The sequence below is a fragment of the Mesitornis unicolor genome, unplaced genomic scaffold (assembly GCF_000695765.1).
Source record: "Mesitornis unicolor isolate BGI_N332 unplaced genomic scaffold, ASM69576v1 scaffold246, whole genome shotgun sequence".
Lineage (NCBI taxonomy): Eukaryota > Metazoa > Chordata > Aves > Mesitornithiformes > Mesitornithidae > Mesitornis > Mesitornis unicolor.
Window position 1 is genome coordinate 10,736 of NW_010188650.1, and position 20,294 is coordinate 31,029.

Sequence of the window (20,294 nt, forward strand, 5' to 3'; positions counted from 1 at the left end):
TTCCTGCAGAACAAATGTTCACTTGTTGCTATAGTGGCTAAGATCAGCAGTCAGGAGGGGTGGGTGCGTGCATGTGTGTCTTGAAGGCCTGTGAGCATTGAAAATGTAAAATCGGCCTTTATGTGCAGTCCGGATATTTTTGTTGACTTAAATAATTAGCATAGCAGTCTTTAGGAAAGCTCTGTGCTATTTATAAGAGAGCACAGGCATTTTCTGTTTTTATGGTCCTTTTGAAGTGCGAAAAACATAATACAAGGCGAAACTCCGTTCTTCCTCCTTTTTGCAATTCTGACGTACGAAAGAATCTTAAACCACTTAAAGAGCCTTAGTTAGTTTATTAATTAGAATTGCCTTCCCTTTCCATCACAGCAAGTAGGCTAATGAAACTGAAATCGCAAGATTAGCGAGATGAAAGCTGAATAGCGAGGAAGAGGATAAATAGATTTTCTTTTTTGAATGTAGATGCAAAGTTAGGCCTTTCAACAGCAAAAAAAAAATCATCTAATATATGCATATGACTTAAACAGGAGAAAATGTGTGTTTATCTAAGAACTCTGCCAGAACTCCTGAAACAAGATTTGATCCATATCTAGTGTGAAGTCTTGTGTTCTTAATATCAATCCTTGTGTACATGCAGGAGCTTTTGTGCTTAAAATCAAAATAAAACCCCCCTTACCCTAAATTAGTTTCTTACTCTTGGCAAAATGTGTTAAGTGTATCCACAAAAATACTCCATTTTCTCACTTCCCCAATACATCAATTTATCAAAGTTGCAACATAAAACAAGAACATCAATACAAGTAATTTTTGTGTGCCTGACAGCACAGAGTCGTGACTGATGTTTCAATGATCTTGACTTCATAGAGATTTCATAGACTCCGTCGCTCCTTTTCCGCCAGTTGCATTGGGAGTGTTGGCTTGTCCTGTTTGTGCAGCCAGGTCACACAACTGAAGCTGACTTGTTTCTTAATTCCAGGCAAGTGTTCATCTAATTTGGCAGTTGCAGTGGTTTGGTTATGTTAAATTGAATATCTCATTAATGGATTGGAGTTAGAACTGCATGGGAGGGTAGGAGATTTTATACAGAGCCTGGACCTTGTTCCTCCTAGGTAGCCGTTTCCTTTTTTGAAGGAAAGTAGGCGTTTTATGGGGACTCGTTCCTTTGTCTCCCTAAAATGCCCCTTTTTATAGAAGGTTGAGGTGACTTACGTAAAGCTGTAGCAAATAGTTATGTTTGGCTTAAACTTTCATCTTAATGACATTCATTACAGAGCAGTGTAACTGAAAAACACAGGACTCGAGGAATTTTTCTGTAGACGCTGTGATTTAGCTGAACAAAGCATTTTTCCCTTTCACCTTTTTTACTTGCTTACTGTTTGAAGGTACTTTCTTGGACTAATTTTTAAAAATGCCTAGGAATTCTTGTTTGCCAGTTTTGGTTATCTTTTATTTTGGAGGCTCTGTCAACTTAAGACACAAAGGTTGGTTTGTCAAACCCTCTTCAGAGCTGTGTTCTGTGTCATGTCTCAACTTCTTCAGATATTTGAGCAAGTCCAGTTATTGCTTAAATCTGAAGTGGCAAAGAAAACCCCATTATTGTTTAAATTTCAAATGGCAGTAAAAAATATATCAATGCAAGCAGCAGCAAATTTTTAAAGGGGCTTACAGGACTCTCATTTCTGGGGTTAGGGTACTCAGTTACATAGTACTTCTGCTTGTGAAGCAGTATTGAAAATGGCTCTGGTTGCTTGGGTCAGGAAATGAATGCTGGGACCTTGGTTTCTTGCCTTCTTGCACGCCTGTATGTGAAATAACATACAGAGTTGTTCATTTTTTTAATGTAAATCGATATTGGAGAATGCATGCGAGAAATAATGAAGCTTAAGGTTCAAATTCTGGTGATTTAAGCAGTTCCAAAGAGCTATTGTAATAATATAGCAAGTTTCTTATTGCAAATGTGTTGTATTTAACTCGGGTTCAGGGCCCATAGGTGAGTGCTGCAGCAGTTCATTACATTTTTAAAAGTTCTGTTTGTACTACTTCTCTATGAGACATAAAATGCCCATGGCATTAGGCTTGTGGCTCTCCATACTGTGAATGTTGAAGGGTAAGGGAGGCTCTTATTTTGGCAAGAATAAAGTTTTTCTTTTAACTCTTGTAATACCGTAATTTTTTTCAAGTTTTAGGAACCTGCAAGATGTAGAAGGCCTGGTGAGGAAGTTTCCACTACGATGCATTGAAAACTACGTTATCTTTTCTTTAAAATGAATTGCAGGATTGTAGATCAGTAATTTGTTAGGAAGTGTATTTGTAGTGTGGAGGTAAAGCACAAGTGTGTCCTGTTTCTCACTCCATGCCTTTTCAACAGGAGATTTTGGCAATTTTAGGATTTTAGGCCAAATTTCAGCTTTGTCGCGCAGGATTTCCAAGCATTGTAGTGAATTTTTCCCGTGGGTGTGATCTGTTCAGGGCTCTGTTGTGAACAAATGTAACATCTCAGTTGATGTTCTGCTTCTGGACTGCAGAATTATCTTCGCAGTATTTGTAAGATTAGATGTTGCTGAAGCAGTTATGGACAGGGAATTCCTGAAGCATTAGCTGAAGGAAAAATGTTTACTGGAGTCATGAAGGTGCAGAGAAACAGAGCAGTACTGATCACCAGAACGGGCTGTGGTCTCAGTGCACGAGTAGATCAACCACTGCCAGCAGAAAAGCAGTTGAAGGAGGGAGTTTGTGGAGGGATAGTCCTGTGTTTTGTGCATCATTTGGTAAGGTGCAAATTGTGTATCTGAGAGCTTAGTAGTGTATGTGAGTTGTGATAGTCGAGTGAAGACAGTTTGTGAAGGGACCATGATAAATAGCTTCTGCCAGTGGTGAAGAAGGAGAAACTAAGATTGCAGAGTGGTCAAATTAAATGCTCACTGGTATTTGTGTTTAAGACCTTGTGTGAAGAACAAGCAAACAAATTCATCAAGGAATGGAGAGCTCTTTCTAGCTGTAGCTGGCCTCGGCTGGCTTTTGAGAAGGCAGCTGAGAACTTAGTTGGGAAAGAAAGCAATAGGCCTGGAGCATAGAAATAAAAAGGGATTCTTAATAATGAGAGAACTTTCCATACGACATCAAATGCTGCATACCATTGGATGAAAAATTAAATGCATGGGGCTACTATTCAAATATATAGTTGACCAAATTCTGCCTGTTTCTGTTATAGTTTTCACATTCTGTAGCTTCTACTGGCCTTTACATACTTCAGTTGTGGTTTTTTTAATTTAATATTGACTACCTAGAATAACAGCTGCAGTGGTGCAAGGGGGAAACAGCTGTGTAAATCCAGAACCATAAAGGAAACAGATTCTGTGGTTTGTCTTTTTCACCTTTCTCTTGCAAGGTGTCTGTGAAGAAACACTGCTCGATTAAGTGCGTAGTGAGCTGTGCAGAGGGTTACTGTTGTCTTTGGGGGCATGCAAGTGGCAGGGTGGCATCAGTTACTGCTGTAATCAGTGTTGTAGTGTTTTCTCTTCATACGAAGTTGTCCAAGATGTTTTGGTGTGAAATACCCGATACCTAAATGTTATATTGCAGAGGGGATTGCCTGTTCCTGAATCTAGGAAGTGGGAAGATTTTGAAATTAATTTCCTCTTGAGCATTCAAATAGCTTATCACTGTGTGAGCTGCGGAGTCAGGCGTTACCCCTTTGGGTGGGTGGTTGAACTTCAAATAATTGATTTCTTATGTTCACCAATTTTCTAGACAACTAACGGCACTGGCTGCTGCTGTAGTGATTTGAATCTCACTTAAAATCTAAGTTGATTTTGCGTTAGTTTTTTAATCAACAAAACAGAAATGAAATACTGTCCCATCCTATAGCAGTCCGTAATTGTATATCAAAGATCCTTTACAAGAAATGCACAAAGTAATACACCTCTTGTTTAACACCATATAATCTCATAATCCTGGCTTTGTGTGGTCTTTTAAAACCTAGGTGGGCTGACAGCAGTAAAATAGCTTCTTCCCTCAATCAGTGACTTAGGCTAAAAGTGGAAGGAGCAGCCATGTAGAACAAATAGTGTTTTTAGACTAAAAGTAAAATGAGTTAAAGGTTAAGTATTTTTTTTAATAATCTCTTCATGTGGGTTAACAAAGGTTAAATTTATTTTCTTTTTGAATGAATAAAACAAAACTTTGATCCTACCCCTTATGAGTGGCAGTTTGCTACGGTAAGATCAACTTTCTGGGGATAGTCTTATCCAACTGGTGGTTCTTTTTTTGGAAGTTGTGCTGTGAAAGTTGAGTGTTACTCCGTGTATTTCTAGAACCTGAACCAATATGCAAGGAACATAGTTGCTTAAAGTAGAAATCTTCCTCATTTTATTTTAACAGTGTCATCAGTTGGCTACGATTCAGTCCAGGGGCTACTTTAAGTTTTAGTGAAAGGCCCTTGGATAAGCAGTAAGTAGCACAGTACCAGAAGTACAGTCACTCATCCTGGTGGACATGACTTTCTGGTGAAATGTGACTGCTCAGGCTTATTGCAAATGTATTCATCCTAAAGAACATAGTCTTACTTCCACTTGACAATTTACAATCATAACTTAAAAAGTATTCTTAAAGTGCTGAAGCGTTATCCTCTCCTAGTTTTATTCTTCAACTCCTGAAAGACTCAGGGAAACGACAGGAACAGTGGCTAAAATGGCCAGGTACTGTGTTCACTCTCATTTCTCAGAAACAGGTAAATAAGGAAACTCCAGTGACTTTCATTACTGGTTTCTGGTCTTTAAGTTTTGGGTTGATAAAAGATTAATGTATTCTGAAGATCAAACTGCATGGCTGAGCACATCTAGGTTAGTTGACTGGAATCTCAAGGCTAGTAGAATACAAAAGTTGAAGGAATGTGGCGTACAGCATATTGAAATAGATGAATGAAAAGCTGCATTGTGGTAGGTTTTTTTCCAAAAGGCTTCCCCACACACAAATGAGGAGTCCATCTATGAATTTAAATGCGAAATGAATGTGAAGTAGCAACTGTTCTGCTGCAACATAATGAAAATATTTATCTGCTTTCAATGTAGGCAGAATTATAAGATTTTGATTATTCTGATGTGTTTTGCATGTGCAGGGTCTATTTTCTTGACTTTTTGAAAATATTTTTAAAGACATCCTGATTTTTACAACTTTAATTTCTAAAAAGTAACCTAATCTTGGTTTTTCCCTATTTACATAGGCACGGAGGACTTCTTGCATAAGCTTTGACTTTTCAGAAGTAGAGAATTGGCCTGTAATGAAAATGGGGTAGGAACGTTAACCCAGTTTGAAAACAAACAAACAAAACCCACCAGAACTTAAGGTCACATCACAGAGGTTACTCAGCACGGTTAATGGTTGAATGTAAATGGATAGACTGATCTATTTTGCCTGGTCCCTGATAGCAAATGACAAATCTGAAAGGGCTGGTTGGGTATCTGTGGTACACAGCAAAAGCTTGTCGTGGTAGAAATCTCACCTGCAAGGCTGGACTAAAGGGGAATAGTTTTGGGTTTATCTAAAAGCAATTTTGCTGCAAAAACTGCAAGCCTGTGCTTTCACCCTGTTTATTTGAAAAAGTCAAGAGAAAACTTCCACTCTTAAAATATTAAAAAACAAAATGTAAATACCAGTTATTTTTTGAAGCTTTACCTACGTTTGTACAACCTAAGATCAATTTCAGTAGTTTAGCAGCAAACGGGCAACTGAATTGCCAAATGTTAAATTCTTTCTTGTGTTATAAAACCATTATTTGCATGTAATCAGTGAAATAAAACACTGCTACTTTCGATAGACTGTATTCAGGAAGCTATCTGCAGGAAATTTCCATGCATTCTCACTGCATGGGATTGGTATATTATTAATCTCAAAAAAAAAAAAACCCTCTCCCAAGCTTTAATGCTTTTATGTCAAATGTAGGGGTTTGGGTTACCGTTTTTATACCTTTCTGTTCTTTGTTCCTGGTCAAACTTCACATGTCCTTAGATTTTCTTCATTGAAATAATTTCTTACCTGTTTATTTTCCCTAAACTGTCACTTTTGCTGCAATATAATGTGATTTAAAACATTAGCTGCAGTGGATTCTGCAGAACGTGTTGCCAAATACCGTATGAATTTGGGGTCATGTCTTTTAATGATGCCGTGACAACAAGGGTTGCCGTGATACTGATTTAACAAAAAAGCTAGGACTGGCTAGCTTGCTCTGTTGAAAACTTCGAGTACAATGTTTCTTGATACAGGGATGGGTAGATAGCTTCTCATCTTGTATCGTAAGACAGGGTTGAAATGTGGTGACTTCACCAGTGCCTTTGGCAGCTTCCAGCCTTGTTTCAAGTTTTACAAGGATAATTCCTTCAGAAAATCTTTGATTTTGGTTTTCAGTGAATTGAAATGTTTCATTCTTTGCATCTGCAATATCTTTATCAGCTGTCTTCCATCACTTCTGAACTGAGGCCACCAACAGATAAAACATCTCCACCACCGGTTCATTTTATATCTGAACAATCAATGAAAATCATGTCTAGCCCATCTGTTACTGCCTTACAAAAGCTTCCTTGAGACGAGACAGCAGTGACATAAGTCAGCTTCACTGTGGTGAGACCAAAGTGTAAAATGTGTGTTTGATTAGTCCTTGTGGTTTGGGTGTGATGGTGACCTCTGTCAAATCAGACAGATACAGCAGGCTGTTAATGGTGTTAGTGGGGCTGACAGGGGGAGGAAGGCCAAAATAAAACAATGGCTTCACCTGGGACCGTTTCCCAAACTGCAGGTGTAGAAATTGGATGATTTCCACACAGTTCATCGTTGTGTGATTGATTTGCCTCATCTGTGATGCTCACTGGGAAGTCTCATGGTATGGATGATGCTCAGAACTGAGTGCTCTGTTTCCTGGTTCACAAGATAAAATCACGTTATTATCATCTTCATCAATGTCTATTTTAAAGTTGTTTTACTTTGGATTAGCTTCATTCCAATGGTGACTTTGGGTTTTTTTTCCCCTGACCTAGGTGGCATAACTACTGATACTATGTAATCTTCTGTGTAACATAATGGGAATGGGATGTAACTTACCTTAACCCCTAACACCAAAACCGAGGTTATTAGTAAATAAGAGTAAATAATTGGTCTTTTAGCCAAGATGTTGGTCTTGCAGACTGAAATGGTGGTACTCAAACTTATTTCCTCTGAATTCTTCCAAGACTTATGGGGACCTGTTTGCATTCCATAAGGTGAAACTTGAATAAAAAGGCCTGGATCCAGATATTCGGATATTGGGGAGACAGCTTCCCAGTTTGTGTGCTTGTTCTCATCACCACCCTGCAAGACTCTTCTGTCTAGCTTCTCCCTTTCTCCTGAAGAAGGTTGGGATTTCTGCAGAGGATGTGAAGTGGTACTTAAAACCAGAATTGAGGCTCCTGTGTTTCAGTGGAAGTAAAAGGGGAGCTGGAGTATACACTTCTCAACTGGTCCCAGGGCAGCATCTTTACAAAGAGAGTTCCCAAAATGGGGACTACACCTAGGGAGGGTGGTGGGTAGTTTCTGCTACTGGCTATGGCTTGGTCAACTGGCATTTAAGTGTTCTTATCCAGTTGTTATTTACTTACCATCTTAAACTAGCAGTAACATCCATAGAGTGAATTAGTTCATGGTAGACACTTAGCAAAGACAAGGCATTTAATCGTGCTCATGAGGGTCAATGGAGAGACTGTGGAGAAATACAAGTTATCTTGCTTATAGTAAGATTTTTCACAGCAAATGAGACGAGTTTATATCTATTCTGACCCCACAGTCAAAAGACTGGTCTATGTATATAAACTTGTGGCTGTAGAGGCCATGTGTGGCAGGTTGTTTCACACTGATATTATCTCTCACTGGGTGTAACATTCTTGGAAGCTATTGAATGCATGAAGCAAATAATAACATCTTTCTGCTGGTAAAAAGCATCATGTGGAAAGCAGGACCTTATTAGATGGTGTGAACTAGGGTATTTGCTTTGAAAGTCTCGTATGTAATCTGACTTAAAGGTTTTTTCACAGATGTGTTACTTTTTGGTTGGTTTGCCTAGAGGTTGTGTTAGTGGTTCCCCTTCTCTTGTGACTGGTGGAAATTTGGCAGTAGAGAGACAGCCTGCTGCTGTTAAAGCATGTTCAGTGTTCTAGTTGGAGAAGCTGTAAGCAGAACAGTGTGTGCATCTCCTGTATGGGTCTGAACAGCAACGTGGGATGCGTGATGGCCACGGAGGGGAAAACTGTCTGTTAGTCTGGATTTGAACTTGCCCTGGCAAACATTTGTTGAAATCAACAGTTTCAGAATTTTTTGGGCCAGCAGTAAATCAGGTCAGACAAAAGAATACCAGCCAACTGACACAGCAGTGCCTTTCCTGACTGCGTGTATTGTGACCGGCCCTGACTTGGCAGGGAGGGTGACTGCTGCTGACAAACGATGAGCCAATGTTATTTTGTTCTGCATGAACAGGATCCATAGCTGTAAGGCCATTATTGATTGCTAATATTTACCAAACAAAGGTTTCCTGTTGAGGAATACCAAAAACTAGTAAAAATAGCATAAGCTACCTATTTTTATTAAAGATTGAGTGGTTATAAAATGTGGTGACCGAAACCGTGGAGGAGTGGGATGCTAATGACAACAGTGTGCTACTGAGATGGCTGCTTTGTTATATCAATCTTCTGCATTGAATACATGCTTTTTTGCCATAGTCTTCTTTCTCCACATCTCCTACAGAGTATGCTTTTGTGTGATTGCCTTTCCATTTTGGGAGATTGTTTTCAACTAAGGTAAATGACAGTTTAAAACTCCAATGAGGGAAGATTTGCAGACAGGCTACTAAGCTCTCTTAGCCTTTTTTGTCGTTGCTGTTTTGAGAGTTCTGAAGGTTTTTTGGGGGATTAAAGTGCTGACTGATTATTCCAGGAGAGACTGCAGTCACCTAAGCAAGCAGCCAGACTCATGTGCCCAGAGAGGTCCTCTGTGCTGCAGGATCACGGGCAGTTGCAGTCTTCTGGCCCCAGGTACTAAGTAGTCTTCTGTGGTACTGAAATTCATGTTATTAAGCTTGAGAAAGGTTTTTAAACCTGATAAAGCATGCATTGGTGGAGGAATTTCCTGCTCGACTTCATGTAGATAAATGAGTGTGTACAGTGAGATGAGGGATAGAAGAAAAACTGAAAGTAAATATTAATTTTTATAACTGCTTCAGTCATTGAATTGCCGCAGAAACTTGTTGGAGACACATTTCCTCTTGCATTCTTTTCACTGTAAACAGTATTTTCTCTACCGTTGTTTTGGTCTCTTAGCCATTTTCAAATTCCTTAGCGTTAAAACTGTGTTTCTGTTAAATCTGGCATACTCAGATTGCTTTACTACCTGAGGTTTATAAATCTGTCCTAAACAGGAAACCTCTGTTGTAGTGTCTGTTTGAGTATCAGTCGCTGAATGCAGTGCAGTTGTGTTTCCTGATGGCTTCTGCCCCCACCCCTCCCCAAGCACCACTTGTGTCGCAAACCTTTTGTCTTCTGGAGGCACAGAAACACTGTTTCAGATATTTTGTAAACAAATAAAACAGTGATGGAATACAAAGAGATCTCGGCTGGGTGTAGCCAGACCTTTGCTTTTGAGAGTACAAATAACTAATCTCATGCTTGAACACATTATTTCAGTGACAGTGTTCTCCTGGATGGTATGATAAACATCAAGTTGTTTTCAACTTGCATTTCCCTTTGAAACACACTGCTCCATTTCAGACCTGAACAGGCTTGTGTCCCTTGGTTTCTTTTTTCCTCTCTTGCTTCTTCCCTCCCACGTATTTTGCTTTTCCTCCCAGCTCTCTTGGTCTGGTAAGATAGTATCAAATCATAATACTAAGAAACTGTATTTTGGAATCAGATACGCTTTAATTAGCTCTTTTTTTTCTTGTGTCTTGACCTAACCTGTAAGGAACTTCAAGAAAGTGTGTTATCCTGTAACGACAAGCCTGTAGTTGTGGGTCACACCAAACTCCCCAGAGTAATACCTGCAGTTTGTCACAGAATCACAGAATCACAGAACGTTAGGGATTGGAAGGGACCTCCAAAGCTCATCCAGTCCAATCCCCCTGCCGGAGCAGGAACACCCAGATGAGGTTACACAGGAAGGCGTCCAGGCGGGTTTTGAATGTCTGCAGAGAAGGAGACTCCACAACCTCTCTGGGCAGCCTGGGCCAGTGCTCTGTCACCCTCACTGAGAAGAAGTTTCTTCTCAAACAGAGCTTGTCGTTAGCCTGTGGTGCACTCCTTCCTGAGGACTCTCAGACTGGGAGTAATCTGTAGACCGATTAGGCTGCTTTCCTGCCTTGTTTCGCCTCCCTTTCTTGTTACGGGTCCAGAACTCTACACCCCATGTCACCAGAAGGACCTGGTTATGGGTACATGCATGGGTATTCCTCATCGCGTGATGAGAAACTCTTTTCTCTGCAGCCACAAGTGGACACCAGTGCATCAGATGACAGGAACACCTTCACCTTGGCTTGGCAAGAGGTGCAGTTCTGGTCAAATGATGCACCTCTGCAGACCATCTCTAGTCAGTTGACCACAGTATTCATGCCCTTCATGTGAGAACTGTATATATTCCAGTTAGACAGACACAGCTGATGGGGAAGGTCTGTGGCTTATAGCCTGCAGATGCCTCCATAAAAGCCTATCTGTCCCAGTTCTGCCAAGAGGATTGTGGAATATTGGTTTGTTTCTTGAGGTTTGTAAGAAGAGATGAGATGCTACCTCCATAGACTACCTCCTTCTTAAGTGTTTCAGAACATAAGTCCATACACTAGACATGTTTCTTAACAAACTAGTTGAAGTTATCTTTAACTAATATCCTATTTTCTGCAAATAACATGTTACTGTAATTTTCATTTTCTGTCTGGTCCACTTAGGGTTTGTGGGTGTCAGTACAGCTCTGCTGCCTTTCCTTTTCCCCATTGCCTTTGCCTGGAGCTGCCAAGTACTCCCAATAGCATTTATTTTCTTGCATTGATGGAGTACAATTGAGGCTTTGATGAATTAAAGCCCAAAGGGACCATTAAAATTATCTGGTTTCATTTTGACAGCTATAGAATTTCTCCACCTGTTAGAAGGTGGCAGTGGCCATGCTGGCTCAGGCTGAAGCTGTGTCTAACTCAGTGCCTGCCAAAACTGAGTAGCTAGAGAAAACAAAAAACGGTGAGTTGGACATAGATGATACTTCTCCCATCCTCTCAACTCCTGCTTAGGGGAGTTCCTGAGCTGTTGTGGGTTCCGTTGTTTGTTTTAGTACAATGCTTAGTAGTTCAGTAAAGAGTTGGAGTAGTTGAGTGAAAAGAGGTTGTGGAGGCAGGTTCCAAAGGAATTAAGTGAATTCAAAGACAGTAGGTCTGTAAGCAGTTACTGAGGTGCATAGAACAGCTGTGGTGCAGCAGTTGTGGCTGCTGGGGGACTGGACTGCAGAAAGCGGCCAGTCTTGCATCGTCTCATAGGCAGCATCGCCCACTGCTGTGTAAGGCCCATGGCCTGACCTGGAGAGGCATTTGTCTCAGTAGTAACCCACAGGGAAACTTAGAAGAACTTGTCAAGTCTCTCCTTACTTCCATGTAAACTTCTTGTGTCAATGCTGTGTTTTTGGCAAGAAATCCCACACGTCTCTTGCATAAAGGATCACTCTCTTCTGTTTTGAATCTGATTCCTGCTTATCCTGTTTAGTTGTCTGAGGTGTGTTATATTTAACTGAAAGAAATTGGTGAGTTATTGATTCTACCCACTATTTTCAGGCCTTTCATGATTTACCAATATCCTTTCATATCCCCTATAAATCATCTCTTACCCAAGGTCAACACTTTCGCTACTGTTGCTTGCATGGCAACTGCTTCAAGCCTGGATTGCTCTACCCGTGAAGTTCCTGTCTTTGTTGAGGCAGTTGTTCTATCACCTGGTCATCCCTCCCCACCTGAGTTGGGGAGTCAGGAAAAGGAGAGGAGACCTGTGGTTTGCAATAAAAACCAGATTTAATAAAATAATAAGAAGGAGCTAATATTAATACCAATATAAAATACACAAAGTTATACTCGGCCCATATAGTGATCGTGAGCTGTGCACTCCCAGCAGTGAATGCTAGTTGACAAACAACGAGTGCTACAGCTCCAGTGAGAGCAAGATGGTCCCGATGATCAGGAAGTAGGCTTTGGGAGGAGGCTGATGTGTGACACCCTCTGAGGGTGGCGAACGTAAAAGAAAGAGGGCCATCCCCAGCAAACTCTCCAGTTTATAGTGAGCATGATGTTTATGGTGTGGAGTACTTCTGCTGGCCAGCTTAGGTCATCTGCCCTGGCTTCCTCAAAAACTACTGAAGACCTTGCTCGCTACAGCGATCTGCGTACCAGTGCTGGCCAGAAACTAAAGTTTGTTGGTTCAGATCAGCTCAAGTGCTGTAGTCTTCCCAAATGGATCCCGTTATCCCAGCAAAACCAGGACAGTTGCAAACTCTGAGCTATAGTATGCCTTTAGATCAATATATGCTTGTCATAAACTACCTCTGCTGCTCATGTGTATGTACTGAATCATAGCCATGTTTAGTACCAGCCTCTTGACCTTTTTTTTTGCCTTTGCCGTGTTTAAGTCCTCAGTTAAAAACCATTATGTATAGATGTAAATGAAAATAAAGCCACAGCTGTGTTTCTTTAATAAATTACCTAGAGCTTTTTAAATTTACTGCTGTGTAGAATGGGTTTTCCTAGACTTCTGTGTGTTTTGTTACGGGTAGAGCTTCCTACTCCCCTCCAGCAGGAAAAAACATGCAAAGTGCCAGTGAATGGTAGATAAAGTTTTTGCCTTAGTCCGCTTCCTGAGTCAAGGTTTTTCCTTTGACCGTGTATAAGCTAGTCTGAGTTAAAAAAAATAAATAAATTAACATTTCCTGATATTTGACATTGAGGAAGATAAAGCCTGAAGCACAGTGACCCCTTAGAAGGCTTGCATTTGCATTTGATACAATAGCATGGGACTTCTCTCCACCTTACCCACCTCATAGTAATTATATACCATACTGTGCCACGTTGTACTTTGACTCCTCAGAAAACTGTAGGTGCCTCTAGCCTAAACATAACATCTCATAGCCAGAACAAACTGGCTCGGATTTGAAACCGCTCTCTGCGTAACACTGGATCAATTTGCACTGTGCTGTAATTGTCTGTATTGACCCGTTTGTCATGGCCACAGACAACACAGAATTGCCATTCGTTTTTGCTTGGTGGGGAAGTGAGTCAGCTTGTATTAGATCCTCTTTTTCTTTTTCATAAGCTAGACTTCCCTGAATTTGAAAGCTTTTTACCACAGCTTGCAACGCAGCACTCTAGTGCATGTGAAACTTTTAATTCTGTGTACCAGCGTCTCTTCTGTAACAGAACGGAAGAGCTTGTGGTTTAACCTGTGCCATGTATGCAACGAGAACTGTTGGGGTTTTTAATACATTAAGGTGAGGGGCAGCATTTAGGGGCGCATAGCAAGAGGCACATGCTGTAAAAACCATTGCCCTATATGTGAGCTTTTTTGAGAATTCTTCTGATTAGGCCTGATTCCACAAAATAATTTAGGTGGTCAGGTTCTTTATCAGGACTGACGTGCTTAAAGACAGACCTCTGTACATCTAGGCTTACACACTGAAGGTGCTTAAGATTTGGCTGAAGCTTAAATTCAAAGCTAGCCAACGTTTGCCAGAAATCTTTGTTTAACTCTATGGATATAAAGAAATGGTGTTGAGTTTGTATCAGGTGAAGAAATATCTAATAAGCAATCCAAATCTGCTTTTGTTGATACTCTTTTTTGACTGCGTATAGTTATCAAAATGGTGGTTGATAAAATGACATGAGAAGGTTTAATTCAGAAACCTTAAGGTATTGGTGTATTCTCCTGCTTTCTTTTTTTTTTTAGTATACTTGCTTGACTTATTGTCATAAGAAATTAATTTCTATGTAAACACCATGCAACATTGCAAGTAAACTGTTAGCAAATGCTAGCATAGCTCTTTTTTAAAACTTTGTTAAAAACAAAGTTAGCCTTGTCTAAGCCGGCCCAGCTTCCCTATGGTCCAGACTTCAGTGCAGCTGAATATCATCAAGGTGGTTTGTGATAGGATTGGGTGTTAATTCACTGTTTTAATGCTGTTTCTCCTTGACTTCTTTCAGAAAATCAAGATGGCCTGCATCAAGTAGTACACGAACGCCTGGGGGAGTTGCTACGTGTTTTAAAAGCAGTGATAAACAAACATCAGACTCTAAACTCAGTTGATATTCTTAGTGCTGCAGGAACAGTTATTGCAAAAGTAAAAGGTAAGGAGCCTATTACTACCTTTTATGTTCTTGGAAAATTGTAGTTAGTGACTTTATTGACTTGGAGTTATAGATAGGATTCTATATATACAGAAGAAACTGGGTTTTGTTTTTTTTTTAAAGAATAATACCTTAACACTTGTTTAAAAATACCTTCTCCAAGTGAGAAGTAATATTAAATAGCTTGTTCTTCTGCTGATGTAATAAAATTCTGCTTATAGGAAGCTAGCTGCAAGCCCACACCGAATTTCAACAGCACAAGCCTTTGATACTGAGCATTTCTTTACCTGTGTATCACAGAATAATAAACCTCACATTCATCCACTTAGAGATTTGCCAAAAATCTTTGTTTAATTCTATGAATTTGTAGGGATAGTGTTGTATTTATATCAGGTGAAGAAAGATCGAAGTGAGCAACCCAAACCTGAATGGCCTAGCAGTTATAAATTCCACAAAGAGATAATAAGCATGGTGAAGGTGTCCACAGCACCAAAAAAGCCTTGCAGACATAGATGTTAATACATTCTACTGCTGGCCTTTGCTGCTGCCGTTCTCTGCCTGTCAGATGAATGCAAATAGTGAAGCACACAGTTGCTCCAGCCCCATAAACCAAAGCTGGTTCTTCTCTGTGTGGCCTTTGACTGCAGCTCTCCTAACTGGAATAAGTCCAGTATCTTTTTGTGGAACTGGTATAGTTTTTTCCATGTGGCATGGAGAATGCGTTGAATAGGGTTAAATTTCCACCTCTTGCCTGTGTTAAATCACATGGAACATCTTCCTTCAGAGACATGTAAGTTTATTTTTTTTTTCCTCTTTGTTCTAGGGTTTTTCTTCTTGTTTCCTAATTATCTTACTATGTCGGAACATACACTGCTGATTCAGTAAAGTAGGAATATTGGTTAAAGTGTTAACATGTTTAGCTTCTTGATTCTTTTAGCTTGGATTCTTCCAAGCTTCTTAAAGATTCTTCCTATTGCCATATAGTTTTGTCAGTTTGATCTTGGCAGGTACTAGCAGCCTACTTCACACATAGCAGGAAGAAAATGCAGAGTTTCCTATAGATCTGTCCCTGATATTTGAAAAGATTATAGGATTATAACTCCGCAACTTCTGAACTTCCTTTAGAGAAAGGAACATAACGATGAAATGCAGAGGGTATCCCTGAGAGGTTGGTGTTTGTCTTGTTGATCTCGGGAAGAGTTCAGTACACGTGTACAATGGTAATCAGATATTTACATGTGAGAACAGTGAACACAATTCTACCTTGGACAAGCTGTTTCCACGCTTAAGTGCTTTGATAAGATTACTTTGTGTCGTCCATTCCCCCTAATTTCAGTGGACACGGGACAATGTTCAACTGCTCTTTCTTTAATTTAAGAAACATTGAGGAGAATTGACTTAAGGCTTGCAAGTAAATGAAATTACATCAACCTATGCTAAATCATGTTTCCAGAAGCTATTCCAATAATATCTGTCCTCGCTGGACTATGTAGTTTATTAAGGTTGTTCTTGATATGTATTGCTCCAAATTGATCAATGTCTGTACTGTCCAATTCTACTATTACCATGTAAAGCAGCAGAACTACTTTCCTTGCCTCACATGGCAATATTGTTGATTGACTCCATAATTATGTTGGCCTTTTGGTCGATTTTTGTGTTCGATTTAAAGTTCATGATAAGTCCAAGGTCACTTGTGCTGAACCAGTTTTCCAGATACAAATTTATGTATTCTCCCTCCTACTCTTCTACTTCTGTAGTGGAGAATGAAGCACTTTGCTGAATTACAGGATCTATTCCTCCAGAGTACTTGCAGCCTTCTGAATTTGATGCCATACGTGGGTTTTTCCTCTTCTTGGTGCACACTATTCCATCATAGTTTCAGTAGCACTAAACCCTGAGCAGATGCATTGGTGTTTCATACATTTTCTTGTATGCATCTGTTTCTGACTGCTTTGAGTAGCTGTTCTTTGAATAGTTATTTTAGGATTTGTTCACTTCCTGATAGTGAGAAGAAGAAATAACGTTAGTACTAAGCCTTTTTTTGGCAATACAAATACTTTTTAGCTTTTTCCCCCCGAGAACAGATTTTAGTTCATATAATTAATGTTTGTACTGAAAATTAACTACTAACAGTTGCATTCATAGACTTCACTCAGTGTTACTGTACTGACTTTACGAGAAGCTGCAGTCATGGAGGGATTGCATTATTTTCTATATGGAAAGAAAAACTCCTGTTAGGAAAGCACTGTGCATGTTGTGTAACTACAGAATTTTGAAAGTAACCCTACTCTTTATCGTCGTAAGAATGCCCCTTAAAACAAAAGCAGTACAGTCAGGTCTTCCAGTTTTCTGTCAAATGTGTTCAAATGAGTCAAGTTGTTAGACTCCAGGTACGCCTGTGTTCAGCCACAGCTCACTTGAACGATCTTAAATATGATCTGGTATGATGAGAAACCTCTCAAAGCAAAAAGGCATGAGATGAGTTGACTCTGTTATGGTAACGGTCTTTGTCCTTGAGCTGGAACTGAGCTCAGGGTTTGACTTTTTTCTGCCTCTTGGTTATGTTACTCTGAGTAATTTTCTCATTGGCAGTGGTTTGACAGTACTGAAAATCTAGCTTTAGGAATCCTGCTACAGGATCCAAAGTACAGTAATGATATGGTGTACAGTGCTGATCTGATACCGCTGTGTTCTTCCAGCTTGAACAAACAGATAAAAAGTATTTTTCTGATGGAGTAAAAGATTATGGCCTGCAACTGCTGTTCATAGCATTCTCACTAATTTCATATTGAGGTACTCATCTGTCTCATAAGCAGCACAGATTCTGGATGTAGAACAGAGAGGCTGGTGTAACTCTCTGGTTGTTCTGTGGCTAAAGCAAACACAAACTTGCTCAGTGGCAAATCATCGTTCCTGTGATCCAGCACTGTGTGACCTGGCTTCAGAGCTCCCATGGTAACTGCTCTGGATCGCACTGAAGAAGGTGGTCCTGGTCAGTCCTGCCACAACGGTTGTAGCCTTTGGTACAAACAAGTACTTCCATTGAAGACTTTAGTAGCACCTCTCTGTGTTTGCTCAGCTGTGTATTGTATTCCTCACACGTCTGGAGATGGAAACAGGGAGTTACAGAGCCTCAGCTCTTTACAGCTGGTATTTCAGTCCTGCTTCTCTGAGAACAGCAAAACCTTTGCTTTTTGAAAAGTGAAAGCAGTTTGTCTTGAGCACCTGTTTGGTTTTTACAGCTGGTTTTTGTGTGGGCATGCACTGCGCCATCTTCGTATTCAAACTGAAGGGTATGACTGCCGGAACAGAGGAGACTAAAGTAAAAATACAGCATGTTGTGGTGAATTGTAAGCATTTCAAGTTTGCTTACAGTGGCCTGTTAGTAACACATGCGTTCACGGGTTTTCAGCTGCAGTTGTTTCACTAGAAGTAATGTAAGTTTTGAATAAACAGGAAGCTTACAAGAACGTGAGGAGCTGGTAGGACAGAACCAGTATCCTTTTTCCTCTGTCTTCCCAGGCTGTGTTAATGTGACATTATGAAAAAAGTTCATCTGACTCATCTGTTTCTTGTCATTGGAGGACAGAACTATAAAAAGCTATGGAAACACTCTATCTGTAGTCAAGTTTATGTCTAGGAGGAAGACCAACCTGGCATGGAAAATTTCTGATGTTTATTTAGGAGAGGGTGAAATAGAAAAAAGCTGGGATTTACATGTGATTTCCCCCCGCCTTCAGAAATAGAAGCATAGCTGGTTTAGGTGCTAGAAAGACCTTTTTGAATCTTTGCATGATGCCAGGGTTTCAAATCTAGTTTGTATTTTGAACTTTATATAGGGGGCAAATGGTTATTTCAAGAAATTGCTGCCTTTGCTCTTCATGAAATCAGATCCAGTAACTTTGGAACCAGTGACTGTGACAAGTTTCACTGTAATTTAAATGTAATGTCCAGTGCAGACAGACCACCTCCTTTAAATTACTCCAAGTGGGAATATTTTGAATGCCAGCAAAAATGAGTGTGTTTGTGCCCCTCCTTCAAGCCTCTCAGCCATTTCTCAGGTTCTTCAGTGGAAATTATATTAATGTGCTTGTCATTCTGCTTTGGATGTTTAATGCTTTTCCTTTCGGACAGATTGAAGGGAAAACTGTCTATAGCATTTGATCTTCATCTTGCTACAGAGAATGATGTTTGGCAGAACAGATAATGTCAGACTTTTACCATTTTAAACTGAGGTTCCAGGAAAATGTAGGGGGGGGAAAAACCCCTTGATTTCTCTGGTTGTATCGTGGACATGACGTGGTTCACCAGGCCTTTTTGATCAGACTGTACTACTTATACATGCTTACTCTAGTATTTCATGAAGAGTGTCCTTTAAATGACACCTCACTTGATCTGGAAGAATTGAGACTTACTGAAGCATCTTGCCTGGAGCCTGTTTAGACTCCTGTTTCTGGCAGTCGCTTCCCAGTCTAGCACACCGTCATACTCACAGTTGTGACTTTCCCACTCAGTGTCTTTAAATAGTTGATGGCCCCAGAGTACGTGATTCTCCTGATCCCAAGCTGAATTCAAGTTTATATTGTTCTTTTGCTTTAAATTGCACCTTTTGACTTAACTGAATCACTAGCATGAAAATTGCACTTGTCTTGTAGAAATTCCCTTTTTAGGTTTGTGTTTTCCTAATAGTTCTGCATCAAAGTTAAATACCTCTAGCCAGGTGAAGTAATTTCAGTTTTATTGATGTTTCTGTGATACAGACTCAGAGCAAAATTTATCATGGAGGGAGTAGGAAACAGCTCCTCAAAATTGGTTTGTTGACATCCAGTTAAAGTTGGGGAGGCTGCCAAACTTGGTAGTAAGTACAGACTGGTGAAATTATATGGCACAGAGAACTAAAAGTAGAACAGTGGGGCTTGGACAGCCTGCGGAACCCCTAGCTATGAGATCCTGAGAATACTATTCTTATGACTCTTCCCAGTTTGCATACTACTGCTCTTTACTCGGGTCCCTTTCCCTGTGTTTTTAAAGATGAGAGGTAACATCTCTCCTTGGGAGAGGGAGTGTTTTTTGGTCTTGGCTGGGTTTTTTTGTTTACTTAGATGGTGTTTTTCTCTTTGAAACAATTCTGAAAGGTTCTTTAAAGCACTGTTGGGAGTTTAAGAACAGAAAATTGGTTGTAAAGGTGTTCAGCTCCAACAAGTCAGCCAGTTGCTTACTACTTAAAACCCAGCTATTAAAGTATGAAGATGTATTCCCATCTAAGGAAATAGATGGTGGTGTTACTCTCTCTGCCTATTAGGTATGAGAAAATTGACCTGCAGAAAGTAAATTCTGCAAGCTGGTGTAGTTCAGACGTGTTTGGGCTCTGCAGGCAGCTGGCGAGGTAGCTTTCCTGCTGCCAGTCCTGCCTGTGTCTATGGGGAGGGGGGAGGAGGAAGCAAGCGCACTCCTGCAGGCTCCGGCATGGCTGTGTCCCCTGGGTTTCCTGGGCTGCGCTGCCTTGATTTTGCCTGGTAGCGGACAAGAGAGCATTGCAGAAGCGTCTGTGCTGTGCTGTAGTCGCTGTGAACTGTCTAAGCATCATATTTTAACGGCTCTGGTTGCACTTTGGTCTTGACAGCTGACAGCCTTTCTTCATAGTTTCAGAAGTACGGCTCAAAGGCCCTCAGGTGCTGCTTCAGCTTCTGGGATTCTGGCTTCCAAAACTTCTGTGGTTGGTGCTGGTTCCCCAGCCTGTCCTGTGCTTGACCCAGAAAGCATTTTTGATGGCATCACCCAAAAGTTGAAACTTTGCAGTGTCTTGCAGCATTTTGATGAGGTTGCCAAACCCACCTCGGTTTGAAGACAGCTTTGCTAGCTTTGGAAATGTAGATCCACTTTAATGCCAGCTAGGCTTGCATTTCAGGTGCTGGCTTCCAGA

The 20,294-nt window shown here is 40.4% G+C and overlaps 1 protein-coding gene across 1 annotated transcript in view; it reads left to right on the forward strand.

Moving 5' to 3' along the window:
* ARHGAP29 (Rho GTPase activating protein 29) overlaps positions 1-20,294 on the forward strand; it is a 50,455-nt gene that overhangs the window by 8,392 nt on the left and 21,769 nt on the right. Inside the window, exon 2 of the mRNA XM_010185789.1 lies at positions 14,228-14,371. Coding sequence (XP_010184091.1) covers positions 14,228-14,371 — 144 coding nt within the window. The remainder of the gene's footprint in view (positions 1-14,227; positions 14,372-20,294) is intronic.